This window comes from Hippopotamus amphibius, chromosome 6 (genome assembly GCF_030028045.1).
Source record: "Hippopotamus amphibius kiboko isolate mHipAmp2 chromosome 6, mHipAmp2.hap2, whole genome shotgun sequence".
In the NCBI taxonomy this organism is placed as follows: domain Eukaryota; kingdom Metazoa; phylum Chordata; class Mammalia; order Artiodactyla; family Hippopotamidae; genus Hippopotamus; species Hippopotamus amphibius.
Genome location: NC_080191.1, coordinates 170,881,066 through 170,905,556, shown reverse-complemented (window position 1 = coordinate 170,905,556; position 24,491 = coordinate 170,881,066). Strand labels below are relative to the sequence as shown.

General features: G+C 48.5%; 1 protein-coding gene across 10 annotated transcripts in view; it reads left to right on the top strand.

The window, feature by feature from the left end:
• The window catches only part of RUBCN (rubicon autophagy regulator), a 60,413-nt gene extending 37,117 nt beyond the window's left edge, over window positions 1-23,296 (top strand). For 8 of the 10 annotated variants that reach the window (XM_057739922.1, XM_057739923.1, XM_057739928.1 and 5 more), the window contains 13 exons: window positions 1,839-1,913; window positions 2,611-2,726; window positions 3,380-3,587; window positions 4,095-4,196; window positions 13,601-13,661; window positions 14,396-14,528; window positions 15,177-15,322; window positions 15,893-15,957; window positions 16,437-16,675; window positions 17,198-17,259; window positions 17,698-17,851; window positions 18,960-19,053; window positions 19,262-23,296. In XM_057739922.1, the coding sequence (XP_057595905.1) occupies window positions 1,839-1,913; window positions 2,611-2,726; window positions 3,380-3,587; window positions 4,095-4,196; window positions 13,601-13,661; window positions 14,396-14,528; window positions 15,177-15,322; window positions 15,893-15,957; window positions 16,437-16,675; window positions 17,198-17,259; window positions 17,698-17,851; window positions 18,960-19,053; window positions 19,262-19,440 (1,634 nt within the window). In that variant the 3' untranslated portion in view covers window positions 19,441-23,296. Of the gene's footprint in view, window positions 1-1,838; window positions 1,914-2,610; window positions 2,727-3,379; window positions 3,588-4,094; window positions 4,197-6,721; window positions 6,797-13,600; window positions 13,662-14,395; window positions 14,529-15,176; window positions 15,323-15,892; window positions 15,958-16,436; window positions 16,676-17,197; window positions 17,260-17,697; window positions 17,852-18,959; window positions 19,054-19,261 lie in introns of all 10 variants that reach the window. The other 2 variants (XM_057739929.1, XM_057739920.1) reach the window with 2 other exon arrangements.
• The last annotated feature ends 1,195 nt before the right edge of the window (window positions 23,297-24,491 follow it).

The window sequence follows — 24,491 nt, the reverse complement described above, 5'->3', positions numbered from 1 at the left end:
TGCCTCATTCAGTCTCTCAGCAGCTTCTAGGAGATAGACTCAAGACTTGTGAAGCGTGTATTTCCCAAAGGTGAAACTGAGGCCTGCTGTTTGTCTAAGACATCATGATGGATCACTGGCAGAATTTTCCTTGTAGCTGAGTACTTACTATGAATTACTTTACTTTCCTTGAATTAACACCAGAATGTGTGCTCACCTCTTTCTGTGGTCTTGGATGTGAGTGCATGTTTTTGCCTCGCCTGCAGTCCCCTGTTTTCCTTTTTCTTTCCTCTGTCTTCCTTCCCCTGTATATTTCTCCCCCACCCCCTCATTCCAGCCATCACACAAGATTTTTCTATTGACTTAAGTCTGTTTCTTTGGTTTTCACAGTGGTGTTCAAACTGCTTATTGTGTTCCATTCTGGGTACATAATGCATGGAGATATTGACACTAGCATGTGTCTGCAAGACAGAGTGGGGAGGGAGACCTGAAAACGGTGGCCTCCTGGTAACGGGTGAAGCCGCTAGGTATGTTAGCTTCGCAGAGAGGTTAAAGAGGAACAAGTCTGCGAGACCTTTGTTAAGAAGGGTGTCGTTCTTAAGGAGACAAGAAATTGTAAGACAAGAGGTTTCAAGTCAGTGTGAGGAATTCCAAGAATTAGAGCTGATCAACTGAACGGGCAGCGTCCGGAGGTCGTGAGCTCGGTGAGCGAAGGCTGGGTGGCCTTCACGTGCTGTAGAGGAGTAGGGCTCTGGTGTTGGAGTTTGACTGGGGACCTCAAAGGTTGCCTCCAAGTCGTGGCTTCCTGCCACGCATCGCAGACACTGCTGGCTTGTCGTGAGGAGTGGAGCCCGCTGCCAGCACCACCAGGGGAGCACAGTTATCCCTGACCAGGCAGTAGCATGTTCTGTGAGGGGAGCGCCTGGCAGGTTGGCACCCTCTGTCAGGCAGGTGGGTTGGATGCCGCTCAGTCATGCGTTCTCCCGGCGCACCCTGCACGTTTCTCAGGCACCGCCTGCCTGGCCGCCTGCTCTCCCTTCTGTGGCGCCGGGAATCGTGGGTTTCCCTCTGGAGAATATCAGTTGCCGTTTCCTGTGAACCATGCCTGCTGCGATTCCTCCACTCTCAAGGTTTCTTGATGAAATCTTCTACCCAGACACTCCTACTCAGTCAGCCTTCTCATGAAACCTCTCCCTTGCTTTTCCAGGAAGGCTGTGTCTGTTAGCCCTGTGGCGGAGCCCTTTGTTACAAGGCCGTCATCCTTGGCTTCTCTAGCATTGTCTTGATGCTTCTTTTAAGGACATGGCTGGGTGTTACTTTGTTGTTTCTGCTAGTTCAGAAGTGGGTTACATTTGTAGGTGTGACACACTTACATTTCAGGTTCAGGAGAGGCCACATCCCAGTATTTCTTTAGTGAGTTTAACCCTTCTGGTATTGTATGAAAGTCTCGTGTCGAGGTATCGGGAAAGGCTCAGTGTGCTTGCTCCATGTGAGGACTGCTTTCTAAACTGGCCTGTCTAGCGGGTAGAAATGGGCTTATGCTCCTGGAACATTTGGTAAGAAGAGGAAAGAAGGGAGAACTAAAGTCACGAATCCACTGTGATTTGACTCTTTTCCACCTCTGTGCTGCGCATCCCGGACCGTGTGTTCTCCTTTTGCCTTAGAATGTGCGGACCTCCCACCCCCCTTCTTCCGCGTGGCCCTGCACCCTTAGACTGCCCCCTGTTGGTGCGCCGCCCCTCTGCTGCGCGGGAGGGCGTGGGAAGGGAGCCGGTAGACACTGAGATTCCAGAGCTGGGGATGTGTGTGTTGCTCACCTCGTGTGTGTGTTTTCACTCCCTGGTGGCCACGGATGCTAGAATCCTGCAGCGATAAGTCGAAGTGGAGAGGCCCCTTGTCCTACTCTGGTCAAAGCAGTGAAGTCAGCACACCCGGTAAGTGAGTACTAGGAAGGCCGAGGCTGCAGTCGTGTCTGTGCTCTGCCCTCCCTGCGCCTGCCACGCTCTGAGCTGTGTCGCTCATCTTAGCTCTGTGGACGGTGTCTGCCGTACAGTCTCACCCTCCCTTTCGTTCTTTTCAGCCCCTGTGCTAGAAATCCCACTGTCCCGTCATTTCTCTTGCTCCTCTTTGCCTTGGGGGCCCCACTGTCTCGTGCTATGGGTGAACGTCTGATGAGCCAGCTAGAATGCTCTCTGAGTGGGCAAGAGAGCCCTCAGAAAGAGGCCTTTGAGTGTCCGAGCTTAATTACCACAAGATAAGCTCCACATGGAAATCATCCACGGGAAGAAGCCATTTCTTTCCTTGTCTGACTCTCAGCACAGGTTTTTTGGTTTCTTTATTTTGTGTGTAGGAGGATGAGTATGTCATCTTTAAATTTAGGTGGTCAAAGGGTTGTCTCCAGGCTCTCTTCATTTAATTCCACCATTCTCTAAACGAGGGGCCTAGTGCTCTGGGATTCTGAGATTCAGAGAAATTCCTTTAGAAGGTAGACATCTTTCCAACCTGTTATCTGAGAAGACTTGGGAGCATCTTTAGTGTTAAAATCATCAGACTTCTTGAAGGAGCTTGTCTGTAAAAAAGACGTGCTTTTCTAAGCAGGGCTTTTCACATCCACGTTCCATTTTCCCACAGAGGGCAGTCCGTACCTGTGCTCAGGAGAAGGCATGTTCCGAAGACCATCAGAGGGACAGTCCCTCATCAGCTACCTGTCTGAGCAAGACTTTGGCAGCTGTGCGGACCTGGAAAAGGTGAGAACTCGAAGGAGTCACTGAAAAGCCCGTGAGTTGGGCGATCTGGCCTGAGGGTTTTGTGTACACGGCAATAACGCAGGTGTAGACTGCAATACAGGTCAGTCACAGCAAAGAGAAGCTCAACAAGCTCTGTGTCTGGAAGACTCTTTTGGGACCCTGTGCACCTCACTGAGTCCAAAAATATTACTGATTTTGTCTTAGAAGCTACCTCAGACAAAGCAATACTGAATTTTAGTCATATGATTACTGTTTTCTTGACCCTAGAACCTTAGGTAAAGACTGTCTCCAGAATCAACTTCTATATTTAGTTCTAAGGCTCAGATATGTAATAAATAATGTCCCTGTAGTGTTTTATAGCTAACAAAGCACTTTATCTTGAGACATCACATTTACGTTAATACTTTGTGTATAAGTGTATGGCTTTAGGAAAGACCCGACTTCTTCTCTGTCACATTTTTATGGGGAAAGTGGAGCAGGAAGGCCAGGCATGGGCATACAAGAGCAAAGAGAATGTAGAACAGGTTTTCTGGCCATCAGCCTTGCTTATAGTAGCAGTGTGCGTCTCCCCTGGATGTTTTGAATGAAAGCAGTGCATGTCCTGGAAGCTGCAGTCAGTGTGGTGTCCCCATGTTGGCACTCTCCTTCCCCAGGAAAATGCCCACTTCAGCATCTCAGAGTCCCTGATCGCTGCCATTGAGCTGATGAAGTGCAACATGATGAGCCAGTGCCTGGACGAGGAGGACGGGGAGGAGGACAGTGACAGGGAGATCCAGGAACTGAAGCAGAAGATCCGCCTTCGTCGCCAGCAGATCCGCACCAGGACTCTGTTCCCCGCGTGCCAGGAGGCGGAGTACGGAAGTGAGTGAGGCTGTGAGCGCCTCTTCCTGCTTCTTCGGGGCTTCGGGGTAGGACTTGGTGCCTTGTGGGCTTTCTGTCTTATCTTCATATGTTCATATGAGATGCTGTACCCAAGCCAGGGGTTCCTCTGCTGTCAGAAAGGTTTTCTATGCTGTTCTAATTTTTTTTTCCTACTAGATCAGAGTCCTAGAGCTCATCTGTTTTGTACCTCAGAAATTTCTTCCAACAAATAGGTTTCTGCTACGAGGAGAACTAAGGCCACTGGTCCCAGATTCACTTCCTAGAGCGTAGTGCTTTCTGCTCACAGGAAACTTTTAAGGGGATCAAACAAGACGGGGAAAGTAGTAAGAGGAGTTAGTTTTCGTTTCCCCAGCATAACTCCCAGCCAAGGTTCTGTTTACTTCTCTGCTGAAGTCATACCAGGTCCCTTTTGTTGTGACCCTAGGAAGATCAGGAGACCTCTTTCTATCCTGTTTATTACCTTTTTTTTTTTTTTTAATGTAACAGGCTTTCGGGTCACTTCCAGCAGCTCCCAGTTCAGTTCACGTGATTCAGCACAGTTCTCTGACTCTGGCTCTGCTGATGAGGTTGATGAATTTGAAATCCAAGGTATGAATTAACACTTTTCAAGGGAACTTTCATTAACTGTTTCTTTTAATTTAGAATCGTAGACTGAGAAGCTTTCCCTAAGTAGGAGCTGTTTGGTATGGTTCATTATGGAATGTTGTTGGCTGTTGTAAGGGGTAACTGTCCTGTTAAAAATAAAACCTATTTAAAATTTAAGCAGAAAAGAACACTAAAAAGAAGTGTTCCAGTCGAGTGGGCTGGCTGTTGGTGTCAGCCTGATGCTTCGTCCTCAGTTGCACCTTTCTCTTGGATTCTCACTCTAATTCCTTCTACTAGCAGTCCAAAGTGGGCCCACACCTACGTGAAATTAGAATCCTATTCTCTTTTGTCCTATAACACAACTGAAGTTGTTTCAAAGTGTTTAAAAGGAGAAAAGGACAGGATAGTCACTGGGAGAGAAAAAGTAAAAAGGGAAAAAAAAATCAAGTTTACAAAGTAGAGCTTTATTTTCTGTCCTGTCAGTGCTAATTTGCTTAGCAGAATCACAGACTCTTGTTGTGAGCTTCTGCTTAGAGAAGGGGAGGGGCTTTTATCTGGAAAAGCAGTTGTGTTAAATCAGGTTAACCCACGATTAATGGGTTAAACTATTCCTGAAAATCATTAATTTCTTCAGCTTCCTATCAGAGCAACCAACAAATAACAGACAGAAAACCAAACAAACAGTTCAGGGACATAAGCTCTTCCCCCATGACTGGAACCAAGAGTAATTTTCTTATAGAGGTGAATTGTGTCTGTAGCTCTCCATTGTAACATGATGGTGAATAGATCTTTTATTGCATGAAGCTCTGACTTACTGTTTACACCAATCTTGAGAACTCATTCAGCTCCAGGTGTGGTAGCTGGGTTTCTTCCCCATTCAGAAATACAGTTTTTACACATATTTTTCCAGGTCTCCAAGAAGTCTTCCTTCTGTGTTCTCCTTAATGCATCAATACTAGATAGTCACTTAAAACTCCACTTTTTCCTTTGTGCGTGGTGTTCCAGCAGTTCTCCAGTTCTCTGACACTAACTGAGTGTCCTGCGTTTCAGTCGTGACACTAATTCCTGGAGTTAGCACAGACCCCACAGATGTAGGGTTCAAGTGCACCGGACGGCTCCCTCTTCAGATGCCAGCTGCCGGGGGGTCACCAGGCTGCCTCTGCTTCTCCCTGGCCAGCCGCAAACCCAGGGGTTCCCACAGCCCCCTGCTCAGGTTTGGTAATTCACTAGAGTGACTGGTGGAACTCAGGGAAGCACGGTACTTGTGATTACAGTTTGTTGTAAAGGACACAGACGAGTAGTCACGCGAAGAGGTGGCACACAGGGCACGGGCCCAAAGTGTCCTGAGCACAGGAGCCTCCGTCCCCGTGGGGCCAGGCTGCGCTCCTCGCCCAGTGCACCGACACGCTCACCCACCAGGAAGCCCCCAGACCTCACCGTTGTCAAGGCTCACTAAGTAAGCATGAGTGATTAAACCGCTGGCCACTGGCGACTGAGTTCCTGGGGTGGGGCTGAAAGTTCTAGTCTTCTAATTAGCTTTTCCTTCTGGCAGCCAGCCCCATCCTGAAGCTATCTGGGTGCCCCCACGAGTCACTTCGTTAACTTAAACTCAGACATAATGGAAAGGGGCTCATTACAAATAACAGACACTCCTGTCACTCACGAAATTCCGAAGGTTCTAGGAGCTCTGTGCCAGCAGTTGGACAGAGACCAGATATGTACATTTTTATTATGTCACAGTCTGTGATTGACTTGATTTCCAAGTTAGAAGAAAGTAAGAGGGTTCTGCCCTCTCTCTCAGGATCAGCAGTCAGAATTTCCCATGAGTAATATTAAGGTAAATCCAAAACATGCGACTTCACTGGGTGTGGAACGGTCCACTTGACAGCAAAGTCTGTTCTTTGCAGCAGAGCAAGGAGCCAGGGGGAGTCGTTCAGACTGGAGGGAGCTAGATGTGAAACAGCCCGCCCGGGGGGCACGAGGTGCACGTCTCCTGGAGCCGTCGCTGCGTTTGTGGCCGCAGAGGGGGTGTTTAATCAGCCAACTCTCTAGTCCATTCAGAGCAGAAGTCCTTAAAGGGAAGACCCTCAGGGCGGGGTTTCTCAGCCCTAGACCAGGTCGTTCTTTGCTGTGATAGACTGTCCTGTGCATCGTACAGTGTTTAGCGTCCTCCCTGGCCTCTCCAACCCCTGGATGCCGGTAGCATACTGCCCTTCTCCCCAGTTGTGACCATCAAGAGTGTCCCCAGACGTCGCCAAATACGTGCAGGGATGCAGAGTCCCCCCTGGTTGAGAACCGCCGCCACAGGAGGCATTTAAGGCGAGGCTGGTGTGGGGAGGCAGCGGGGACCATCTCCCAAGCCCAAGTGAGAACCTAACTGCGGACGTGGTTTTCTAAAAGCAGTGTCATCTTTCGGAGCAAAAGTCAAGTCCTGATTCCAGGAACACGTGCTACAGAACTGTCATTCTCATCGATTTACTTCCTGTCTGAATACTAAAGGGCCCCCTTTTATAATCATTATTACACAGATGGTAGCGAAGGATCTAACCCGACTCACATGTCAAAGAACGGACTCTCAGTGTCCGTGGCCTCGCTCTTGTCAGGTAGCCTGTGTTGGAGGCATGGGTGTGCTCATGTATGCGTGGGTGTGAATGTCTGCACCAGCTTTTATGTGTCCCCGTGACACCTGTCAGGGTTATGTGGACCGCAGGGTCTGGAGAACTATCCGGGGAAAACTGGACTTAAGCCAGCCAGGAATAACTCAGATACTCATTTTCTTTCATTTTTTTAAAAAAATATTTATTTTTAATTTTTTAATTTTAAAAAATTTTTGTTGGAGTGTAGTTGATTTAATAAAGCATTGTGCTCATTTCTGCTGTACAGCAAAGTGAATCAGCTATGCACGTAAATATACCACTCTTTTTTAGATTCTCTTCTCATGTAGGTCATTACAGAGTATTGAGTAGAGTTCCCTGTGCTGTTCAGTAGGTCCTTGTTAGTTATCTGTTTGATATGTAGTAGTCAATCCCAATCTCCCAGGTTATCCCTCCCCTCCTTTCCCCCCGGTAACCATAAGTTTGTTTTCTAGATCTGTGACTCTACTTCTGTTTTGTAAATAAGTTCATGTGTACCATTTTTTTCAGATACTCATTTTCTTCTTCCTCATGTGATCCCACCTATCCTCCTCACTGAGGTTGTCTTTGTTGATCCTTCTCTACACACTTTAAGTGGTCATTGCGGCTGACAAAGGTAGTGGACAGTTCAGAAAGGCGTGTTCAGGTGAAGAAATTATATTTCTAACCTATAGCTAAGTTACTGCCACACATTCAGACAGCAAAAGTCAGATACAATGGTATGAAGCTTAGAGTCTCTTTAGAGTTTTGAATTCGCAGAGCCAACTTTCAGAAAGTTCTCTCTTCTAGATACGCTGACTACTACAGTTAGGATTTATTGCTTCAAATGTTTGACCTTAGTAACTGCTTTGTGATCCAAACAAGTAGGCTTTCTGCAGGTGGGGTTAACTGGAAGAAAGTAGTAGTTTTCTGTTCAAAGCGGTTCTCAAAGTAGTTTTCTGTTCTTTAAAACACACAAATGGGACTTCCCTTGTGGAACAGTGGTTAAGAATCCGCCTGCCAACGCAGGGAATACGGCTTAGATCCCTGGTCCGGGAAGATCCCACATGCCGCGGAGCAGCTAAGCCCATGCGCCACAGCTGCTGAAGCCCGTGTACCTAGAGCCCGTGCTCCGCCACAGGAGAAGCCTGTGCACCTCAATGAAGAGTAGCCCCTGCTTGCCACAAGTAGAGGAAAGCCCACGCGCAGCAACAAAGACCCAACACAGCCCCAAAAAACCACCAAAAACCAAAAGACCCACACACAAATAACAAAATTCAGGGCTTTTATTAATTTAATTAATAGTTAATTATGTTATTGATTTAAAATTTTAATTAAGTTATTTTTAACTGTTAATATTGTTAGCCATTAGAGTTTGAAATAATTATATGTAGAAGATTAAGATGTAGCGAAATAAAAGTAATTAGGTACCTTTTACTCATGAACTGTTGTGATTTAGTCTAACACAGGCTTCTCTGCTTGAGAAGTAACAATCCTAAATCGCTGTTTTTAACTTTTGGCCTGCCACACGGCTTGCAGGATGTTAGTTCCATGACCAGGGATCGAACCTGGGCGCTAACAGTGAACGTGCCGAGTCCTAACCCCTGGACTGCCAGGGAATTCCCCTAAGTCACTTTTACACTGGTTTCTGATGTGTTTACAGCCCCAGTCCTTTGCAGGTGCATTTACTGACTGTCAGCTACTTCACAGTCAGTCGGCTTTAACCATAAGGCGTACTTTTATTTGGTCTTCCTGACATCCTTCCTTCCCCCATTATGGGGCGCTTTAAAGCATTTTTTTATACACCAAGAGTATGAAGTATTTTTCAACTAAAATACTATTTTTTCTCTTGACCCACAATCCCAACACATTTTGAGAGCTTGGAGGGACAGCAGTCAAAACAAAGCTGGCTCCAAAGTAGTGACTTGTTTCACTTTGTTTCTACACACAGATTCCCAATTATGAAAGCATACTTTACAATTCATCTTTCTCTGCTCTAGGTTTCTTTATTGCTTTCTGCTCTTTTTCATTTGTTTCTGGTCTTTGATCAAGTCTATTACTGTTACCAAATTCTTTCTGAAAAGGGTTGGTATACTTCTCATTAACAGTCTTCCTGATCATGTCCAGAGGTTTTCAGATGCTTTGCTTTTTGAGCACCTTAAGTGATATACGCCATTGAAACGTCTCTTGGGCTTCTATCAGGAATAGCTATCAGAATCCGTAACACCCTTAGAAAAACTGCTTATGCCTCATAGTGTAGACATAGTCTGTGATAAATACTCTGTGTAATTGCAGTACTTTGCTTAATATAATCACTTTTCTTAGATCCTAATTCAGCAAGTAGAGCTCATGGAGCAGAAGTGTTTACGAAGGAAATAGGTTGAAAGTCACTTCCTGCTCGCGGTAAAGTCTGTATAAACTTGTGAGCGTGGAAGCGTTGTACTCATTCGCATCTGTCCCCTTTGTAAACAGCAGTTTTACTGAGGAATAATTACATAGCAGAACCCACCCACCTTAAGTGTACAGCTCACTGTTTTTGTAAATTTACCAAGTCATCAACCACCACCATAATCTAGTTTTAGAACATTTCCATCACCCCAGTAAGACCCCTCACACCCATTTAATTAATTCACATCCTGCCCCAAGCCCCAGTCCGCCACTAACCTCTCTCTCTCTCTCTCTCTCTCTCTCTCTCTAGATTTGCCTCTTCTGGACATTTCATGTAAATGCAATGCTACAGTGTCTTTTGTGTCTGGCTTCTTTCATGCCATCTGTTTTTTCTGATGGTGTCTGCCAGATTGATACGTTATCATTCATAGGCTTCCAATTCCAGGCAGTCTTTTCAGTGTCTATGGTTTTAGGGTTTTGTTGTTCTTTCCCCGCTCCTCCTTCATCCTTTTCTACTATACTGTACTTCTTCATCTTCCTTCTTCTGGAGTTTCAGCCTTCCTCATGTGTGTACCTAGTCCAGGTCCAGTCAAGAGACAGAAACCACATGGTAATTTAAATAGGGAAAAGTTAATATAAAGAATTATTAAGTATGATGGGGGTTGAAGTGATGGGAGGCTGGCTCATGAGGCGTGACGAGACCTCTGAAGAATGCAGGAGTAGCAGACACAGGCAGCAGTCACCATCCCTGGGGCTGGGATAGAGCCCCCGGGAAGGCACAAATGTCGAAGAGGGCCATGTCCCCAAGGCTGAGATCCAGCCTTCCTCGCTCCCTGGATGGTGGAGAAGTTCTCTGAAGCTGCAGAGCCGCCCTGAGGGGGTGTTGGGGGACACCGTCCGTGAGCGCGGCCGTGCCAACAGCTCTCACCAGGAAACCATCCCCTGGGGTGCTGGAGAAGGCTGCCCCCAGGGAGGTGTTGTGCCCCAGAGGGTGCTGCGGGAAGTGGTTTATGGGAGGTGCCAGGCCTGTGGCACCTGCTGGGAAGCTTTCCCAGGAAGTCCAAGGGAAGCCATTTGTGAGAAGTCCCACCAGTGGCGCGCTGGTGCAGAGCCTCCTGAAGCCAGGCTTACCCTGGGGAAAGGCACACCCGACGCAGCCAGAGAAATCCTTTCCTCCTCCCGTGCCCTCCCGTGCCCTCTGCTGCGCAGCTCAGCGTTGTCCCAGCTGGCAAAAGGTCAGTGTGTTCAAGTCCAGCTCCATTATCGCAGAGCAGACAAAAAGGAGGGCAGGTTTGGAGCTGAAAGGCAATAAATTGATAACCGTCACAATATGTAAAGAGGAAAGTTCACGGACTGTATTTTTGGCAAGTTTTAAAATTGCTCCTCCCCACTCTCCCTCTTTTAATAATTTTTTTTTCTCCTTCTAAGACAAAAGTAATTGTGGTTCTCCATTTTAGTGTTTCCTCTTGAGTCAGCAGTTACAGAAAATTCATGACAGTTGGATTTCTGAAGGTGTTGGGTATCTCCTTATCTGCTAAAAGGAAAACAAAGTGCGAACCAACATCAAATTGGCCCGTAAATTCTGAAGTTGACTGTATTCTTGTGCCTCACTTATTTTGTTTAAAAATGTGCAGATTAAAATGGGATTGCTATTCCCAAGCCCCTAGATAAGCCCCTGATATCCAAATGACAGTCTTATTAGCTTTAACTTTAATTGGTTTTATACAATCAGTGCTTTAAGTTAGGTAAATTCACTTCTCAATATATTTTAAGTATTACAAGATTACTTTGATGTCTAATAAAAATAAAATAGTTGTATTAGCTTTAAAAAAAAATGTGCAGATTTTGCTACCAGGGTTTTAACCAGTTCTTCCCTGATCATCCCAATACCAGTGTCTAGACATGCAAAAATTCTTCTTATAACATGTCATTATTTTTTGTGGTGGTTGTTTTTATATTTTTGAACTTTTTCCAGTCATTAGTAATAGCCTTATCCTATCTAAAGCATCAGAAGCATTTGAAGTCAGTTCCTGTTAAAGAATTGATAGAAAGTTTCATAATTATGTTAACTTCCATTTGGAAGGAGCGCTTCTCAGACTTCTTTCTAAAGTGCTCTCCTTTGGGGTACATTTAATCCATTCAGTTGAGTACCTTCCCTCTCTCTCTTTACTCCTTAATTGTCTTAGACCCTGGTCTACTTTTATCTAGCTCCTCAACTAATGTTCCAACCACATAAATCTAATCATCTGCTTGTACTGACTAGAGAGTGAGCAGGACAGCGGAGGCCTCGTACCCGCAAGGCCTTCATGGTACGCATTAGTGACAGGTGTCATGTGCTTTTTGATATCAGGTACTGCCTCTTCCTCTCCACTCTTGGGGTAAAAATCCTTGCTTCCAAACCTGTGAAGTCTTCTGCACTCTTGGAAATATTCATGATTAGCTAGGAAGTCACTGCACCTCTGGTGAAAAAGAAGAAACATGATAAAGTATGACTTGACTTTATCTTCCAAAGAGGAGAGACTGTTTTGTTTTGTTTTTTCTCTCAAAGAAAAGAAGAGTTCCTCTCTGTGAGGATGAAGAACTGCTAAGTAGTTTTTAAGACAGTGGTTTTCAGCAACCATGAATTGTCACCCACCCTCCTCTCTGGCACGCCACGTTTTCTCTAATAGCCTGGCCCGCAAGTAACAGCATTGGTTAACTCTTTATTCAAGGATATCTGTCTAAGATTTTCTCTCATCTTTCCTCTTCTATCACTCCTAAACAGGTTGAAATTTGCCTTTTGCTTTTAGCCAGTTATTTATTTAGGAAGTATTCTTTGAAAACCCATTACATACAAAGCTCTCTGTGGGTTTTAAGGACAAGGCGAGACTGATGTACAATCCAAGGCAGTTTAGTTTTCTCACATCAACGTTGCAAACCCAGTGGTCTACGAAGGTCTAATATTGCCTAGAATTTTTTTTCTCCAGTAGCACCATTTAGAATGGAATACACAACTAGCGGTGTATTGGGAACTGGATTTCAGCAGTGCAAACTCAGACAGAGTATATGATGTACATGAATTTCTTTGTTAAATAAAATAGGATTTGTTATTTACTAGTCAAAGATTTTGTTGCTGTCAAGTTTTTCTGTGCTTAGAGAGCATATGAAAGCTGACAGATTTCAGTTCCCTTGTTTGTGTTTATAGCTTTGAAGACATTGATTTTTCAGGAATATTATTTGAGTATATGCTTGTATAGAGAGCACTGTGTTAAGTATTTTAGGGCGAAACAGAAGAATTAGATACAATCTCATTTCCTCACGAGGAGATATTATAATCTAGTGGTACGTACAAATATATATGTATACAGGGGAAACGTGAAGAACAATTGAGCTACTCATGGCCAAGTACAGTGTGATATCATGTAAGTTTAGCGCTCTGTTGAGGGGCTTAAATGCAGTAGGTTGATCTTTGTGTAGGTTTAACGAGAAAAAGGTCCTTTCAGTAGGCAGCAGAGGAAGTGGGGATGGAGGCTTATCAGAACCATCTTGTTTTCAGGACGTGAGTAGGCTCTGTCTGCCTTCCTTGAACATGACTGCTGTATTTCCCCAGTAAAAGTATCTGGGTAGATGAGGTCTCTAGAGATTCAGGCATGCCATCATTAGAAATCCTCCTCAACATTCTTTATTGGAAATAGGCTTTGGAAAGCCTGCCGTAGTCTCCCGTGGTTGCGTCTGCGAGGTCTGCAGTAGAGATCGTGAATAGCTCCATGAAAGGTTGTTGTTGACCAGCCATCTCCGGGGAGCCGCCAGGCCACAGAGGAGTCCTCTCCTCCCCTGTGCCACCAGACAGGAAAGGCGTCTCTCCGCGAAACTTTGTTGAGGACGTGGGAGACTTCTCACATCCAGCAGTAATAGCCGTAGTGGTCAGATGTCAGACGCAGCGTTTCACTTCCACATACGTTTAATGAGTACCTCTGTGATCTAAACTCTGTATTAGGTTCTGATTCTGATATAAAAAACGTTAGCGTTCTTGTTTATCATTTAAGAGGGCTTGAGATTTCGAGAATGAGAGAGAGTTGGGGTGGTTTGTTTCTGCTCGGTAGAGAGTGTGTCCCCGTTTGCCTCGGGATGCTGCGTTTCCTCCTTCGCTGCTTTGCACCAGATCTGAGTGTGTGTTTCCGGCAGGGTTTGTAGCCTCTCTGACCTTCTCAGCGCTATGCATAACGTCACTCACGGAGCCTGCTGTGAGCCGCACCGCGACGTGTCTGTAGAGCCCCCCCCGGACTCTGCCTCTTGTCCTGCGTAGAACGTAGCGCCTGGCTGCCGCCCTGAGTGCTGAGCTGGCAGTAGCCTGGATGAGTTTCCGTGATTATCCCTTTCCTCCTGCCTCTCCATTTCCTGCTCCCCGTAACTCCTGTTTCCATTTAGATGCTGACATCAGAGGGAGCACACCCTCAAAGAGCAAATCCTTCGTTTCCTCCCAGTCCTTGTAAGTACTTTTTTTTAAAATAAAACTTTGGGATACGTGGAGAAGCAAACCCAGGTCTTGGCATATGAGTGGGAAGGCCATGGGATGAAGCCATCTGCATTCACAAAGAGGCGTGGTCCATGTGACGGGCCTGCCTGGTGGTGGTGAGTCCAGGAGAGAGAGCAGAAGATCGTGGGTGCAACAGGGGGGCCCTGCTGCAGGCAGAGCTTGTGAGGTATTCCTTCTCCGCTTACTCTGATTAGACCAGAGGCCCCAGGAGATCAGAGCCCAAAACAGAGAACAGGGATCGTGATTTCTGATTATGAAGAATTAGACACAGGTTCCAGGTAGTGGACTCAACCAGAGGCAGTAGTTGCTCACGTGGGCAGGACAGTCGTCTTCATAGTCCAGAAAGCAGTCTGACTCATTCTGTTTTGTAAACAGTGTTATCATCCCCATTTTGCAGTTAAAGAAACTGAAGTTTAGAGAAAGAATTTGACACAGAATTCTTAACCAGCAGTGCCATGAGTGCTAGTAAGTGGGATCTGAGCCTAAGTCTGAGGACTGTGTGTGGACCGGTGTATTCTGCACCATACACGTGTCTGAAGACGGTGAGGAAAGAAGCTTAGTGCACAGGGGGTGCTGTGTTTTCTCGGCCCAGAAATCGCTGTGTGTGGTATCGGGTCCTGAAGGGAGGGCCCCCGTCCTCCCGTCTTTTCTCTGTGCTCAGTCTTCCTGGACGTTCTCCGTTTCAGCTCCCACCTCTGCCTACACTCCACGTCCGCTGAGGCCGTGGCCATGGGGCTCCTGAAGCAGTTTGAGGGGATGCAGCTCCCAGCCGCCTCGGAGCTAGAGTGGCTGGTCCCAGAGCACGACGCCCCTCAGAAGGTAGCTCCTGCGGCGCTTCCCCACCCACCGCCCAGCCCGCCAGGCTGGGAGCCTTCCTAATGCTGTTCTCCTTTGCCGCACCTCTCCAGTGTAGAGTGAGCCTGCGTCTTTCCTTCCTTACTCACAGAAGCCACGCGTGACAAACGCGTGGCGTGAGTAAGTGAGGGAACGCGTGCACGCTGGCCTAGGCTTCCCCGGCCGGCGTCAGAACAGGAGCTGACGGCTCCTTCACTGCCCCTCCTCCACACGACGGCGCTCCAGACCTGGGGCAGCACGCCTGTGCTCTGACCACCGGGAGACACGGGAAGCGTGAACGATTCAGCTGCTTCTTTGCTCTACAGCTGAATAAGGCGTGAAGCACCCTGGCGTAGCAAGGGTCCCGGGGTGGGTTCCGGGACAGCGTTACCAAGGGGTGCCACCAGCTGGGATGCTGTTTCTGTTCCTCCTGGTTCTTGGAACCCAAGGCCCTCACTTCTGGTAGCCTGGTGCCTCATCATTTATTTCGAGGGCCAGAGTTCCCTGAGTCCCTTGCTTATGGTGTTCCTGACGTGGCTTTCATTAAGTATGCTTCTGCCGTGGCCAGAAGGTCGGGCATGTGTATTCCCAGAGGTTGTCTGTGGTAGATCACCCTGTGCTTTTCCCCTGCAGCTCCTGCCCATCCCCGACTCACTGCCCATCTCCCCAGATGACGGGCAGCACGCGGACATCTACAAGCTGCGCATCCGTGTCCGCGGCAACCTGGAGTGGGCCCCGCCCCGGCCTCAGATCATTTTTAACGTCCACACAGCCCCAGCGTGAGTAGGCGGTGCCCGTGCCCTTCGGAAAACAGATGCATCCTCTTTGGACCGTCAGCGCCGCCTCCTCGCCCTCTTGTCTCTACCCCCCGCCCGGTTCTGAAAGGCAGAGGGAGGGGATTATCCGTCTAGTCTGCGAGTGTTACTCCTAGTCCTCCCGTTCCTTCCCAGAGCTCGCCGGAAATGGGCTCTTTTATCACTGGCCTCTCAACCTGTTGCCTTCCTCCTGGTAGTTCTAGGATCTGGTTTTTTTTTCCTCCCTCTTCTGAAGGTGAATGGATCCTTTTCTTTCCTTTTGTTCCCTCCTCTTTACTATTTCTCCTCTCTTACGTTTGCACAGAAAGTGTGGTTCGTTATTGGGGAGTCAGTGCCTGGACCTAAATTCTAACCTTACCATCCTTGGTTTGAACCGATCCTCCCGATAGGTTCATTTTGTCCAACTCTAAAAAAATAGGTGAACTCCCCCTCCTCCCGTCCTCCGGGGGCCCCGTGTCTGTGTCCTCTTCCTGTGTGTCTCGGAGGCCTCGCGCAGCTGGTGTCTGCCAGTCCCTCTCCTTGCCGTCCCCTCAGGAGGAAGATCGCTGTGGCCAAGCAGAATTTCCGCTGTGCGGGCTGTGGCATCCGCACCGACCCTGGTGAGCGACATCTCTGGCCCCGCCGCTGCCTCCAAGGGCTTCACCCTCTCACACAGCTGGGCGAGGGCCTGGACAGAGAGGTGTAAGGGGGTGACAGAGCAGAGCTGGGGGAAAGGGAGAGAAGGGGCCCGGGGGAGGGAGAGGGGTCGTACTGGGCGAGGGCGCTGGGGGTCAGACGGAGCTGGTTCCCAGGCGCCCGCTGCCAGGGTTGTGTGCGGGAGCACATTGTGTCCTCTCGGCCAGGCTCTTGGAGGCTGCGTCTTTCCACCTCTGGCAGCACTTGTTTCCTCGGTGGCCTCCAGGATGGGACACAGAAACCACAGCCCCACTGTGTGGGTTTCTGCCAGCTTTGGAAGCTCAAACAGCGGTGGTGGGAGCCCACTGGCCTTCCTCCTCTTTCAAAAGGACCAGCAGGGCTGCCTCACCGGCTTATAGATGGGAATGCCGACTCTGACCTTGTGACTTTCCATTTTTTTCAGATTACATCAAGCGGCTGCGGTACTGCGAGTACTTGGGCAAGTACTTCTGTCAGTGCTGCCACGAGAACGCCCAGATGGTCATCCCCAGCCGGGTTCTGCGCAAGTGGGACTTCAGCAAGTACTACGTCAGCAGCTTCTCCAAGGACCTGCTCATTAAGATCTGGAACGATCCTCTCTTCAACGTGCAGGACATCCACAGCGCCCTCTATAGGAAGGTCAAGCTGCTCAATCAAGTCCGGGTAAGACCCTTGAAGAGGTCACGTCGTCGAGTACCCTCTGTCCTTAGAGGTTTCCCAAGGTCACCGCACGTCTCCGTGTCTCTGTGGTAGAGCCGTCACCAACTCACCACTCTCGCTTTCCCTACGTGCTTGCTCTCGCCATTTGCGAGGTCTCTGTCTAGTTAGTCTCACACCTGACAAGGCAGCTCTGAGGCTATAGATCGCACTTAGTCAAAAGCAGGATTTCTCCCTTCACTGAAAATATTACTGAACGGAGAACAGGGTATCAGGTCGGAAATTCAGCTTCTGGATTTCTCAGCAGCTCCCAGCTGTGTGTGTGAAGTGGGCAGGCAGACCTACGGAGGGGCCTTCCTTGCCTGGGGGTCCCTTTGCCGTGAGTGTTGAGTTAGAGGTGTGGAGACGGTCTGGCTCGCAGAGCCTCCAGACCCGCGGGGTTTAAGGGTGCTGGTCTTCCTGACGGCTGTTTCCCTCCTCTTCCCCCCACCGCCTGCCCACCCACCACCGCAACGCCTTCCTCTGCAGCTGCTGCGGGTCCAGCTGTACCACATGAAGAACATGTTCAAGACCTGCCGCCTGGCTGGAGCGTAAGTCCTGTGTGGGGGAGTTAATGTCTCTGAAAGAATCGTGTCCCAGCAGTTGGCCCTTGTTATGTGAAGCAGGAGCGTGGGGGGATCTTGCAGAAAACTCCAGAAATAGTAAATGAGAAGCCTGCAGCAGTAGCGACGTGTGTATCCTCCTCTCTGGAAGGGGAAATCTGGTGGTTCTGTCGAGGTCAGGCCCGCCGCTCTTTGCAGGCTGACGCACATCACTCTGCAGAAGGCTCCAGAGGTCACGTCTGCCCTCCAGACGCCTGCTGGTGCGGAGGGTGGGGCTGGCCCGGGCTGGCTGAGGGCTCCCCAGCCTCGTTCCCTCTGCCTAGCACCCTCCTCTTCCCTGTTCTGCTTCCGGACAGAAATCCGTCTCCTCTCACGTGCCACGGAGCGCTCACTCTGCTCCCACCCGCGTCCCCTCATTCCCTGCAGGCTTCTGGATGCCTTTGACACAGTTCCGGGCCACCTGACCGAGGATCTCCACCTGTACTCGCTGAGTGACCTGACCGCAACCAGGAGGGGGGAGCTGGGGCCCCGGCTTGCTGAGCTCATCAGGGCGGGGGCCGCGCACGTGGAGCGCTGCATGGTAGGAGACCTGACGCCAGCGAGCTGCCGGGCCCTTGCTCGGGGACGCGGAGAGTAGCGTGGGCCCAGGGTTCTTGCCGTTTCGTTCAGGAAGTTGAATGGCCTGTCAACACTGAGAGAACTGGACGGGACTGCGCGTCCCTGGGTTGGTGAACAGCTAGATGGTCCGGATCTAAGGAACCTAGAATTAGAAGAGGGTTTGGTGCTAGTGTTTCTCCTGGGAAACAGGCAGGACTAAACAGGCCTTCAGTAGAGACGTGTCGTGATGTGGGAGGAGGACCATGGGTTAGCATCTGGGGAGGGACTGGGTCTTGGCCTTATCGTTTTCAATCACTGTGACCAGAGGAAATACGCTGCCCTCCTGAGGCAAGCCTCAGTTCTCTTGTCTCTAAAATGAAGGTAATGATTAGTACCCACTGTCCTTTCCCCTTGGTAGTTTTCAGGGTTGATGAAATAATTTATGTGACAGCGTCGTGTAAACTTGAGTATTCTGTAGATGCAGGTTGTTATTGTTCTTGATATATCCAACATGCCAGAAATTCAGAAATTCCATTTTTAGAATTTCCCATCTTAGAACATGTCCAGTTTGTGTGCCTGTAACAGCCCCAGAATTCAAGCTTAGAATGGGGCCTGTGTAGAGGTCCTGTGTAGCAGGGGGAACTGGAAAGACTTCACAGTGACCTGACTCGAGGCTGGGTGTTATTTTGGAAAACTTTACTTGCCCTTACATGTTACCTTCATTGGTTATGGTTCCTATTTCAGAATAAAGTCTTTATTTACCCAGGCTGCGATGTTGACTTTAGGAAGCCCTTTGTGGCACTGTTCCTTCCTTTCCTTCTCTTCTCTGAGAGCCACTCTCATGGCTGGGGTTTCTCAAACGCGTTCCTCTCTCGTCTCCACCCTGAAGCTGTGTCTGACGCTGCCCAGCCCTGGCCCCAGTCGGGCTGTCGTGCCTCGTCCAGTCCGGGTCTCCTTCCTGCGGGCGGGAGGGCCCCTGAGAGCCCCTCGTGTCTTACTTATCGTTTGCTCCTCCCCGGCGCGGGTTCACCCTCTCCGCCGGTTCCTGGCGTGCTTTGCCTCCTTTTGCCACCTGTCTCTTTCCTCCCCAGCTCTGTCAAGCCAAGGGCTTCATCTGCGAGTTCTGTCAGAATGCGGATGACATCATCTTCCCGTTCGAGCTCCACAAGTGCCGGACCTGTGAAGGTGAGGCTGCTGCCCGTGAGGGGTGGGCCAGGCTCGTTGGTTTCCCGTCAGCCGCCCATTAATAAGAGTTTGGTTTGGTTCAGCCACTGCCTGTGTTTGACCACAGGTGGGCCAAGCCGTGGTGGTGAGAAGGGTCATGGCAGTGACTTGCTCTCGGCTGGGGATGATACAAACTGTTCTCTTCTCTCTCCCCTTCCCACTTGAATAGAGTGTAAAGCGTGTTACCACAAAGCTTGTTTCAAGTCCGGAAGCTGTCCCCGCTGTGAGCGGCTGCAGGCGCGGCGGGAGTTGCTGGCCAGGCAGAGCCTGGAGTCCTATCTGTCAGACTACGAGGAGGAACCCGCCGAGGCCTTGGCCCTGGAGGCCACCGTCCTGGAGGCCACCTGAAGAGAGCACACAAAGCGCTCTTTCTAGGGGCTAGGGTCACACATAGTGCAGAACTGAGCCACCCTTTTAAGGACTTTTCCCACTTAGGTTTTTTTTTATTAATATTATTATCATCATTGTTAATTTCTGTGACCTGTCTGATGGCCGTGTATCGTCACCCTTATTTAGGTTGGTGGGGTCCAGTCTGTTGTGACAATTTGTAGGTACCAAGTATTTCCACCAGAACTGACACTTGGGTCCCTAAGTGGAGCTTCTGGTGCCTCTGTTAGGGGGATGGACAGTGAGACCCAATTCTGCCGACGTCCATGGCCTTCTCCATTTGGACCAGATCTGGTTTCAGCTGCATCTCAAGTATCATTTCCAGTTTTATTTTGTTTTAATTCTGGAGCTTCTGAGCCAGACCTTTCTCAGCGAATTCACTTCTCCTTTGCTGCTGAAACAGGAGGATGGAGTTTTCTCTCTCCCAGTCCTGGAATAGGGTCAGACTGTGCCCTGAGGAGAAGCAGCAGAGAATGGGACTACATCCTGGGCATTCTTCATTAGGTGTTTTTGAGGCCATAAAAACAGCGTTATTGCTACCGTAGAATTTTCAGAGACCTCAAGGAGGCAGTCGTGACTTCCTTGTTTGAAATATTCTAGGCTAGATGATGTCACAGGCTGGCTTTCTTTATCTACCCTGGGGAACTTGACACAAAAAAAACAGAACTGATACTTAGACCAGGCCTATTTCTAGCATAAGTGAGGCTAAAACTTGTTTAAGGAGCATTTATTTAGTCAGAGGAGCTCATGGCCTCCTCTTAAGTGATCAGGTCCCTTTTAGTCCGCTTAGCTCTGGTGCAGGTTTGATCTTTCAAGCTCAGACAAGTCCCTGACACCATCCTAAACTGAGGACAGAAGCCCCGTCCACATCTTACCAGTGGGTCTCTTGCCGCTGTGCCCTCTGCTAGGTGGTCACTGTGGTTCTGAGCAGAAGTGCGCCCAGCTCCCTGCTCTCCCGCCCCTCCTGCTGCAGAGCTGGGACCCTCCCTGGTGGCTGATCTCTTGCCTTATTTCCTTTTGTCAAAGTTGAGGAAAAGCCTCCTGCTGTTAGTGATGTGACAGCGTGACCGTCTGTGGTGTGAGCGTGAGTGTCCCTGTGCTCTTGGGGCAGCAAGAGTCTACGCCGATTATGTGCTTGACTCTTCAGCCTGGTGATGGTCACAGGCTCAGTCATGCTCTTCTTATTACTCATTTTAACACACACACACACACACACACACACACACACACACACACACCCTTTTTTATGTGTTTTGATGGGATCATGTATATGTATGTGGTATTCGGTAAGTTGCTGTAGCTCCTGACCTGTATGTAAAACTCTGGTCGGGGTCCCTGCTCCGAGGGCTGGCAGCTCTGTGAACTAAAGCCCATAGCATTTTTGTCCTGGGTCTGATTTCTTCTCGGGTACTGTCTTTCCATAGCTGGTTGTTAGTAGGAAAAAACTTGCTGTGGGCGCTGCCCTGGGACGCTGAACGGAAAGTTGCACGTGGTTGGTGAAAGCTGATGAATGCGGACCTGGAGGCAACCAGGAGTCTCACAGGAGGCAGAAGGGACAGTAGCGTAACAGCCAGAGCGGAGGCTCCCCCAGGACAGGAGGCAGCAGGGAGCAGCTACCTGTGGTATTGGTCCCTCTGCCTCAGACTTGGGATCTGAAGCCTCTGTCAGGCTGGAAGGTCCTGAGGCTCTTCCCGCTTCCGTTCGTGGGTGGGGCAGGGGGGCTCTGGAAGCCAGGACCTCCAGCCCAGCCCAGTTTTGAAGGGCAGACGAGAAGTTCCCTTTTCCTGAGAAGTTCCCTTATCCTTCGAGGAGCCTTGAGAAGGGACCTGCGAAGTTCAGGCCTGCCTGCGGAGGCAGCCTCAGATCAGACGGAGGGGCTTGTGAAGACGGTGAGCTCTGCTTCCAGTTTTGGTTTAAGTTACAAATCTAGCTCCTTACTTCAGGTCATGACACTGGAGGAGCAATGCTCTCGTTGTTGTGCGTTTCACATAGCATAGGATCAAAGGGTGGAAAATGCCGGCACTGTTTCTCAAGCTGAGCTCAGCAATCTCCCTGCTCCTGGGTTCTCACTTATTTTTCACCACCGCCCTCACGCCGTCCCTTCAGCTTGCGTATCTGTTTTAGTGACCCTGACACTGTGCTGTCATCACTGTCCAAATACCCATTTATTTATTTATTTGAGAGTAGGTAGGTAAGAGAGGAAAGAAGATGGGATGTTTTGAAAGCACTTTGCAATGTATGAGTATGAAAATCCCTGCTGTTGTGGGGAGAAGCTTTGAATGCACTGAGGAGAGTTCCTTCTGAATGAAATGGGAAGGAAAAAGTATTCTTTTCTATAAATAAAGGGAAAAAGATTTGCTTACCAGGTGGAGATAAGATTCAAGACATAGCAGAAGAGTGGAAGGCAAATATTTTCCACTTACATGAGGCTTGACTTTCTCTACCAAACCTTAGAGCTTTTGTTGAATTAACACAGAAGGAGCAAGATTCTAAAACTCGCGTTTCCAACTGGGTTTCCAGCTGCTGTGCTTCATACGCAGCCTAACAGTTCATTGTCATCTTTAATAAACTAAGGAAATGAAATTCTGCCTTTTATTTACCTGCCTTTATTATCAGGAAACGATACTGAGTATCCACTGTAAATCAGGCATGTCTGAAAACTCGGGAGGTTTCTGTGTTATAATGCAAAGAAAACTGGACCTCACACGTCAGGAAAAGTGGGTTGGAAAGCTTTGTCACTGACTTGCTGTGTAACCTTGAGCAGATCACGTCACCTCTCTAGATGTCTGTGTCTTCGTGTGTGAAGCACTTTGTGGCACTTTGCAGGGCACGGGGTGTGCCCCCCCCCGTCCCCTTGGTGTAGCTGTCGCTTAAAGCGAGGTCAGTCTTCCTCTCCACAACATCTGAATCTTTTTAGATGTTTCAGGTCCCACTTCTGTGAACAACAGGCCCTGAGTTTCTCTCTTATGCTTCTGGCCCGCTGGAGCTCCAGCTCTACCCTGCGACTTCCTGAAATTTCCCCTTCGCTGCCCCTGGTCAGCTCCAACCAGTATGTCTAAAGCCAACATAAATATCATATTTCCCCAGACCTAACCATTAGTCACCTGGTTTGAAAATTTAGTTTCTTCCTGTCTGAGTCAGGTGGCATTTTTGGCTAGAAAATTATCTCCTTCCCCACCCCCTGTCATCAAGTTCTGTTGATTTTTCTCTTTAAAATAAATGTATCTCATTCCTCTTCTACCACTGCACACAAATTTAAATCTTATCTTAAATCTCAACCATCTCCAGCCATGCCAGTCTCTTCCTATTTAATCATCCATCTCATATTTGGGTACCTGTTGTGTGCTAGTTTCTGTGCTAGGTTCTGGGGCTGTCGCAGAGAGGAAAACAGAGATAGTCCCTACCCCTTAAGGCACTCAGAGTCTTGCGGGGGAGACAGACATTGCCCAGAGTTCCCAAAATGAATACATAACTACAAGCTGTAATAAGAGCTGTGAAGGAAAAGAGTAGATGCTATTAAAAAAATAAATAACAAGGGGACCTAATTTAGATTGGAGAGAAGTAAGGCCTCTGAGAAGGTGATACTTCAACCAAGACCTCAAAAATGAGGCTTGGTATTACTCAGCCATAAAAAGGAACGAAATTGGAACATTTGTAGAGACATGGATGGACCTAGAGACTGTCATACAGAGTAAAGTAAGAAAAAAATATCGTATATTAATGCATACATGCAGAATCTAGAAAAATGGTACAAATCAGCCAGTTTGCAAGGCAGAAATAGAGACACAGATGTAGAGAACAAACATATGGACACCAAGCGGGGAAAGGGGGGCGGGGCGGGGGCGTGTTGGGGAGGAATGAATTGCGAGATTGGGATTGCTATATATGTATTACTAATAAAAAAATATCAAATTGTACACTTTAAATACATGCAGTTTACTGTATGTCAGTTATATCACAATGAAAGTCCTTAAAGGAAAAAAAAATGGGGTTCAGAGTAGGGAGAAAAGGGCTCCAGACTGGGACTAGCATATATGATGGTCCTAAGATAGAAGGAGTTTGGGCAAGGAACTGCTAGAAGGACTTCCTGAGAATTTCAGGTTGTATTGTAAAAACATTGGGCACTAAGGATTTTGGATTTTATTCTGAGAACATTGGAAAGCCATTGAAGAGTTTTAATCAGAGGAGTGACTAATCTGGTTAAAATGTCAGCATCCACTTTGCAGAAAATAGAGTAAAACAAGAGTAGAGGCGGTGGCTGTCCTAAGGAGTTGACTGCAGCAGTTCTGGAGGGAGACTAGGGTGTAGCACAGCACCGTCACGGTCACGACATTAGCCCCAAACCTCTAAAAACAAGGTAAATTCCAAATGTTTTATTCTGACTCTGACATTTTTAAGCAGGGAGTAAAAGCCTGGGGGTGGGAGAGGGGGGCCAGATATTAGAAAGATACTAAGATACAGGATCCAAGGACAATTAACCACCAGGTCTCAGGAAGGGCAGAGGCCAAGGCGGCCCTGGAACCTCAGCTGCAGGATTTGCAGACCTCTGGAGCCTCCTGCCAGCGAGGCAGGCCAGACAGTAGAGTTATGACTGTGTCGGGGACTCCTTCCTGAGGACTGGGGGCACCTCACAAAGAAAGGGGAACTGTGGGTGCGGTCATCCTTTGTGGCAATTGACTTTGTTGTCCATCATCTTCTGTGGCTCCAATGTGTGTATTACTATACCCCCTAATGGTATAAAGGGTAGGCATAATTTTCATAGCATCCTGGTTAAAGTGAGGCTCAACCCTACTCCCTCTTTCCCTTGAACGTTTGGCGGAGAGGGTGGGAGAAAGGGATCATATGCACACCATATCCTGCTGGCTCTTCTGCCTGATCAACTGTAGTCCTCTCCCCTTTCTGATCTCCAGGGTGTCAAACGATTTGCTTTTAAAGCTTCAGTGAAGCAGTGGCCAGATGGGCTGAGCGTTCCCACTGTGAGCTTGATGTTCTTGGGATCAAAGATGAATGTG